The sequence below is a fragment of the Vigna umbellata genome, chromosome 6 (assembly GCF_029865625.1).
Source record: "Vigna umbellata cultivar VRB3 chromosome 6, Vumbellata_1.0, whole genome shotgun sequence".
Classification (NCBI taxonomy): Eukaryota; Viridiplantae; Streptophyta; class Magnoliopsida; order Fabales; family Fabaceae; genus Vigna; species Vigna umbellata.
This window is the reverse complement of record NC_142170.1, coordinates 11,019,125-11,026,889: the sequence shown is the minus strand read 5'-3', so window position 1 is coordinate 11,026,889 and position 7,765 is coordinate 11,019,125. Positions and strand designations below refer to the sequence as shown.

General features: G+C 33.0%; 1 protein-coding gene across 1 annotated transcript; it reads left to right on the top strand.

The window, feature by feature from the left end:
• Positions 1–1,527: 1,527 nt before the first annotated feature.
• LOC124835125 (uncharacterized) lies at positions 1,528–3,453 on the top strand. Its single transcript, XM_047310008.2, has 2 exons — positions 1,528–1,843; positions 2,011–3,453. The coding sequence occupies exons 1-2, from the start codon at positions 1,790–1,792 to the stop codon at positions 2,731–2,733; spliced, it is 777 nt and encodes a 258-aa protein (XP_047165964.1). The 5' UTR covers positions 1,528–1,789; the 3' UTR covers positions 2,734–3,453.
• Positions 3,454–7,765: the final 4,312 nt, after the last annotated feature.

The following is a 7,765-nucleotide window of genomic DNA, read 5'->3' as shown; positions in this document are numbered from 1 at the left end:
ACTTTATTGAATAGAAAAATCAACGTGGTGGGTTTTTCCTTTCATCAACGTAGAATGAATTATTTTATTTAAACTAGCAAACAAAAATTCTCTCGAAGTTCCAAGTGTAAGTTAGAAGAAACCTACCTAATTGGAAACTTATATGGTTGTTTAATTTGATTATACGATTTAACTTTGAAATTCTTAATATATTAAACTTCAATTTAGCTCCAGTGACCAGTCAGTTCAGGAACCTGCTACTATATTGTGGACATATATGAAAAATTGTCAATATTTTTGGCAAAAAGTATTATTCCTCACATAGCTGCTGAAAAAGTCAAGCAAAACAAAATTTTACGATCATATATGCAAAATCAGTAACATTGTACATGGATTTAGTGTAAAAAAAACTATTGAAACTTTGAAGGAGTTTCCATTTTAGAATATAAAAGACATTACATGTCATTACATTTTTAGATGAGGAGATATTTTCACATCCGCTACACTTAACAACTTACAACTCATTTGAATGATATAATAATATATATTAGAATTTTAACTTAATTAAAATACTGATATCCTAATTGTTTAGTGATTTTTTTATCAGTGGTGTTAAATATCAGTTACTAGGTAAATATACATATTAACTAAGAGGATACCTCCAAAGGAAAAATAGATAATGATACATGATGATCTTCTCAGAGATTAAGTTTAATTACATAATTTGAAAAATAAAACTAAATACATATGGATCAATACTTATAAAGTTGATTTTGATAAAATACGTTATTATGAAAATAATTTTGGTTAAAATTAAATTGCAAGTAAAGTAGTATATTTTTAAATACTTTACTCTAAAAGAAATTTAATAATAAAATTTAGTGTATATTTGTTTCAAAATTACATATATTTGCTTCAACTCGCATTTTGAATCTGATGACTAATATTTTATTACGAAACAAATGTTAAAATTATGAGTTGAAGTTGTCTCATATAAATGTAGACCACCGGTAGAAGTAAATTTAATCTGATCAATTCGATAAATTAAGTATTATTAGATTTTAAAATGAATGTGTTGGAAATAATTAAATACGAAGAGGATGAAGATTGAATGTTTTGGGTGAGTAATAAATTGGAGATGCGATATAAATGTTGTCGTCCTGGAGATATGAATGAGTCTTACCAATCGATTCAGCCTGAATTTATTACAACTCTACAACATTTCGGGAGACCTGTAGTTTTACGCAAATTTCGTTTTTCAAAGGGAAAAAGACATCATTCGAGTATAATTGGTTTTGCTAAGTTAAATGTCATCTTCATTCTGGTTATTATTATTGTAAATTCAATGGTTGTTTTCCACGGTTACTACGGTCACTTTCAAACATTTTTTGTTACCAAATAGACTGCAAAATGGCTAGAAGAGCAAAGTAATAGACGTGAAGAGGACGTGTCTCAGATACTGGCTTCCTGTTCCCGCTTTTACTGCTTCTTTTTTCTTCCCGGCACTACTACCATCCCTTTCCCTTTCTCCCATCACACACATACAATTGAAAAATCAAAATACCACTCCCACTGCTACTAGGATTTTGCCTCTCTTTGCCTTTTGGTTTTTTATGTGCATTTCTTCCCACAAAACTCAACAGTGACATCCGACCCACTTATAAAACACCTTGCTCCTTCACACATAACACTCCTAACACATTCTCTCTCTCTCCCCCAACACTCTCCCCATTTTCTCTTCCCTCCATTTTCCTTTCCTCTTTCAAAACCCAGATATTTATATCATTATCCAAATTGGGAACTTCATAGCATGGACAACCAGCGTAGCCCTCTTATATCTTGGGCTTACTACTTCCAGGGAAAGGTACCTTCTTTCTTTTACCCTTTAACTATTTCCATTCAATACACACACTCACAATTTCAAAGTCCTCTTTTGAATGTATTAGTCTTAAAACAAGTGTAATGGGGCTGATAATTGTTTGAATTTGAGCTCTGATTTTCCCTGTTGTTTGTGTAATTCAATTGGTACAGTCAATGGAGGAGCTGAGGCAGTCTGTCATATGCACAACTCTGGAGCTTGAACAGACAAGGGCTGCAGTGCAAGAAGAGCTCAGAAAGAGAGATGAACAACTACTCAACCTAAAGGAACTCCTCGGCAAAACCGCTAGAGAGAGAGATGAAGCGCAAGAGAAATGCCGGAGACTACTCTTGGAGAAGATAGTTTTCCAACACCAACAACAAGCAGCTCCTGTGTCTGGAATTTCAAGCATTGAGGATGAGCCAAGGAGAGGAATTGACTCCAACAATGGCCTCTCGTCATCAGATTGTGAAGAGAGCATTGTTTCCTCTCCTGTCATTGACCATCTGTCTCAACATCAACCCCAGTTACAACCACAGTTACCACAGTCCATGATTGAGCTAACACCAGACAAACCATTACCAGAAAAGGGTAAGCTTTTGCAAGCAGTGATGAAAGCCGGTCCTCTCCTTCAGACCCTTCTCCTTGCAGGACCTCTTCCCCAATGGAGACACCCTCCTCCACCACTTGAGTCCTTTGAGATTCCCCCTGTCACCATACCTTCACCACCACCACAATCACAACCACAACCACAACTCCTCCACCATGATTCCTTTCTTAACACTGACGGTAGTAGCACCACATCCAACTGCGGAAGGGTTAGTCGAAAAAGGGTCTTCTGTGATGGCTCTGATTCTCCCACCGAGACCAAGTACCAAAGGCTTGTACTTCACTGACTTACTTCCACAAGTCAGATTCACATATTTAGTTTCTAATTTATATATATATATATATATATATATATATATATATATATATATATATATATATATCCGCGCAAGTTTTAGGATTAGAGGGTAAGAGTAACAGGCTGGTACGCGACTGATCTAGCTTCTGTACAGTGATTGTTCACTTGTTCTAGGACGGAACACAAGTTATCCGGATTTAACTCATTGAGAGAGAAGACAAGGATGATGAAGAAGTGCTTGGTTTAGGCTTGCTGGCTTTACTTTGGTGAAGATTTGTCCTTGACATTTTCAACTCTTCACATTCAACTTTTGCTTCCCAGAGGCCTTTATTTGATTTCTTTTAAATTGTTACTATTATTACTATCATGTAACAAAGATACTGTAGTCCAACAAGCATTTAGTATGAGTGTGTGTGGGTGTGAAGTGAGATTGATTGATCTCTGTAAGATCACATCAACAGTTAAGAGAAATGGTGTGGAGTTGGTGGATTGTGGAGATGAGTGTGTCCAACGACCAAAGGGAAGGTTTTTGAGTTCTGCTTGTCGGGTTGGGTGGACCCAAAATTTAGGAACACAGGATCTGTTACCGGTGTGGTGTATGATTATGTTAAGCCTTTGTTAGGGTTGTTATCATTATGCAGGTCTAATCTTGTGCTTTTCCAAATACTCTTTTTCATTATATTAATTAAGTCCGTGTTTGGCATCTAAACTCGTTTTAACTTACATGCTTCCACAGTCTCAATTTGAGTTCACAAATATTTCTTTTGTACAAGAGCAGAAAATGTTGACTACTATCATGCTCAATGAAAGCATGGCAATTGGGGTCGAAAAAAGAGAGAGATTCTGCAGACAAACGTAACATGCTGCATTATGGTGTAAAAAAGGGGGTTGAATTATATTGTGGGCAAAAGAAAAGGTTAAATTATACACCAGTCTCAGAACATTTCTTATTTATGTAGCAGCAGGTTCCTTGTCCCTCACTTTCTTCCCATGCCACATCCTCTCTCTTTCTACATCTCTTTTCTAAAATAGAACCACTTACATTTTAATTTTGTAAACATGTACAGTTTTATATATAAATAAAAAAACATACATAAACAAAAGACAGAAAAATATGAATCTGGTCGAAAACATAATATAAGAATATTCTGCATGCTCTTTCTAGAAAACGCAATGTTACTGAGGTGTCTTGGCCACACTGTTACAGCCTAAGGAATGGGTGTAAACAATTAGCATTACCATCTAAAAATTGATCAAGAGTTAATTTTAGCATAACGTAACTTACAATTAATCACACTAAGAAGATAAAGTAGTTAGAGTCTCAATTCCGAGTCTTAAAAGTGCAGCCACAGGACAAACTTTACCACTGTGTGGAGTTGAATTTTTGAGGTGCCTGAAATGGAAAAAGGAATTGTGAATTCTTCCATCCATTTTTCTTTCTTTTTCTTAACCCTATAATCAAGCGCTCACACACTGTTTTCCCTTGTCAGTGTGAACCAATTTATGCATGTAACAGCAGGCAGTGTAGGTAAGTTTTAGTGGTATGTTACATAGTATTAAGGTTATGTTGTTTTGTCGATATTGAAGAGCTTAAAAGGGGATTTTGACCTGTGATTTTTGATTTTGAGTGGAAAGAAAGAAATTAAGAATGTGTTACTTTCAATCTAGCTAGCTAGCAATGATTTGAAGGGTTGCGACAATATATCCTTTGGAGAGATGGAAAAAACGCGCTAAGGCACATTGTGGACAGTGAAGCAAGGCGCAAATGGCGCCACTCATGCATCACTAAACTACACAAACCTTCAGGCTTTGGTCAATCAATGAAGAACTAATCTGCCATAAAAACACAACTAACTTGGACCTAAGTTTGACATTCAGAAACCCAGGTCCAAACAGAGGCCCAATCTTCAGGCCCATGTTAACACTCATACTGAAGTGTAGTGTAGGTTAGGTTACTCCAGGGAACGCGGAGGCTTTAATATTCGGTTGATTTTATAAACCAAAATTTCCAAAACATTAGGCAGAGTTCCACCTTCAGTCAATTTGTTTCTGAGCCTTCCAAAACGCCTTTCATGGTCTACATATTCAATTATTATTTCTGTTTATTAAATAAGGGAAGTCAATATTACTATGTAATTAACTTTAAAGCAAGTCTTTAAATTTTTCTTTTTTATTTTATGAATTTAAATATTTTAGTAATTTTAATATAATAATATAAGCTTATATAATGATGATTTGTTATTATTAATCTCAAAACTAAATTTATTAGACTGAAAAATAATATAAAAATGTATTATTTTAAATAAAAATATATTTTTAAAAACGCTTTACCTAACCTATTTAGTAAATAAGTTTTGCGTAACGTAAGCTTAATATAAACTAGGCTGTAACATTAATTTGTAACTTTATTGGTGAAATAATATAGGCCTACTTTTAACTTGGTACTCAAATTTACATAAAATCATAAATAGTCTATTTTAAACATCATCAGTCAATTTAACCCATTAAGGCTTACTTAGTAATGGAGTTGTGGATAATTTAAATGGAGCTTTTAGTTCCATCTCCATTACAGTCGTCGTACCCATACATTCAAATATAATTTTTGAAAAACAAACTCTGTTAAAGTTGAAAACGAATTTTGATTTTATATAAACTATAAAAACTAAAAATATATTTAATTTTTAATTTATTATCTATTCTCATTAAATAATTGAACGGGATTCTGGCACTAGAAACTAAATTAATTGACGCACGCACACTAATGTTAAAAGAATCAAATTAATTAATATTTAACTACTTTAATATTAAAATTCAAATTAATAAGGAGTATTATCTTGAAAATAAATTGTTAAGCTCACATTTTAAAAAGTCTGATAAACCATGGTACAAGATGAAAAAAAATATAGCTGCCCATCTAATTTAAGGCCCAACCCATATAGTCTCTTCCAAACTGGAAATTAAAGCCCTATGGCCAGATTTTTCTGCACTCCTTTTTTTCTTCCAGCCCATTCTTACTTTTAAAATCCCGATTTTACCCCTTTCATCAAAAACCCTAATTTTGTTTTCTCTCCCATCTTTCCCTTTCTCATTTCTACCGTCGCAATACCACATCTCCCTGACCCCATCTCTCGAGTTCACCTCTCTAGTTAGGGCATTTTTTTCAGAATTCTTTTTAAGAGAGAAAGAAATTTTTTTATGAGTTAGTTGGTAATAACCTTCTTATATAATATTACTTTTAAAATTTTATAAGTTAATTTTAAATTATAAAAAATTGTTATATATATATATTTTTTATTATTTATACTGTATATATACTTTATACTAGAATTATTTTTTAGTTTAAACTTTTTATTCGCTTTTATTTTTAAATAATTATTTTTTAAAATTAAAATAATCACTTTACGGATTTTACTCTTTAAATTATCATTTTTTAAATTTAATTAAGTTTTTAAATTAAAATAACTATTTATAATAAAAAATTTAAAATGATTTATATTTATTTTCATAATTATAAAATAATTTTGTTATTTTCTATTATCATACAAAAAAAGTAACGTGTATATGTTATATTTTTCCAGTGGTGTTTCTATCAAACCGTTTTGTTGTTCCTAATTTCACAAAAACGATCCGATGAAAAGTTTAAGAGGGAGAAAATGGATATAATCTCTGATTTTTCTTCCTTTTAAACTCTGATGTAGAACAAAATACGTTTTATTTTTCCTTCGTTTTCCTCCCTCGTTCGAGAACATAGAAATTCCAAACCCTACGTAACTATTTTGGAAACCTTTATCGGAGATTCAAACGACAATAACTTAACTTTATAATAAAAATAATTTTATACAACTTGTAACAATTGTCATCTCAATCGTAGAATAAAGCTCAACATAGACTAAATCTTGAAACTCGACCTTTCAAAACATAGTTTTTAACCTCTTTCAATGAACTCTTCTTCAATCGGTCTTAAAAGCATTTAAAATTCTACTCCGTATCTTTTTTTCCTTAAATGTTGTTTTTATCATTAACCAAATGTGACTTCTTTTTTGGCCAAGTGCCATTAATGCAGTTATCGTTACTTCAAGAGCTGTATTCAGAGAAGCTGAAAAAACTATATTTCTGTGAGACTTTTCTTCAAACAAACTTGTCATGCAGTGTGCCTCTGTATGAGATTGAATAAAATGTCTGACGGTGGCATTAAATTTGGTGCTTGTGGATAAGGCAATAAGGTATTAACTCTAAGGAAGTGAAGAAGGGCATTGATTTGTTTCACCATCCTAGGCCTAAATCCTCTGCATATGTGGTCTAGAACAGTTGTAAAATGTTGTATAAAGATATTGTGCAGATAGAATTTTCTTTAAATGGCGAAAAAGTTGGTGCTTTCTGAGATGCAGTGAATGTTGCATTGCAATTAATCAGTTTACCCTTGTTGGAGGGAAGAAGCGTCTCCATTTTGTTGTCACGAGCCATCAGGTTCCTATCTCTGTTGCTTGGTAGGTTTAGTTGCCTTGAACGTGGGCAACTAGTCTGATGCTTACAGCACTTTCTACTTGCAACTTGGCCCTCACTGTAACAACATTTAATGTCTCTCACCTAAGCAACAACAGATCAATTTTCTGTAAATAGAAATAAACATTATCGTTGTCACAAGAATTTTTTTAATGTGTTTTTCTGTGTTAACCCCACCTCCTTAAACTTCGACCCTGTAATATACTGTTTAATACAACGGATTTGATGACCGAAGACACTCTGAAATAATTTCTGGACTTTGTGCCTTCATGATTTGGGCATTGACATATCAAATACATTTAATGCTACGCAAGCAGGAAATTCAAAGCTAGGTTTGGTTTAGTGAAGTTGAAAAATGCAAGAACTTTTAAGAGATCAGCTGTGGCAGTACCCGTACGTTGTTACTGATGTACTAATATTACCTAAAAAGCGACAATTGAGTAAAGAATGAAGAGGAATATGCAACAACACATTAACATCATCGTTTCATCCTTACACGAATAATTACCATTACAGTA

Coding starts and splice junctions, on each gene's coding strand:
- LOC124835125 (XM_047310008.2), top strand. CDS start 1,790: ATGGACAACCAGCGTAGCCCTCTTATATCTTGGGCTTACTACTTCCAG. Junction 1,844..2,010: donor CTTACTACTTCCAGGGAAAG/GTACCTTCTTTC, acceptor CAATTGGTACAG/TCAATGGAGGAGCTGAGGCA.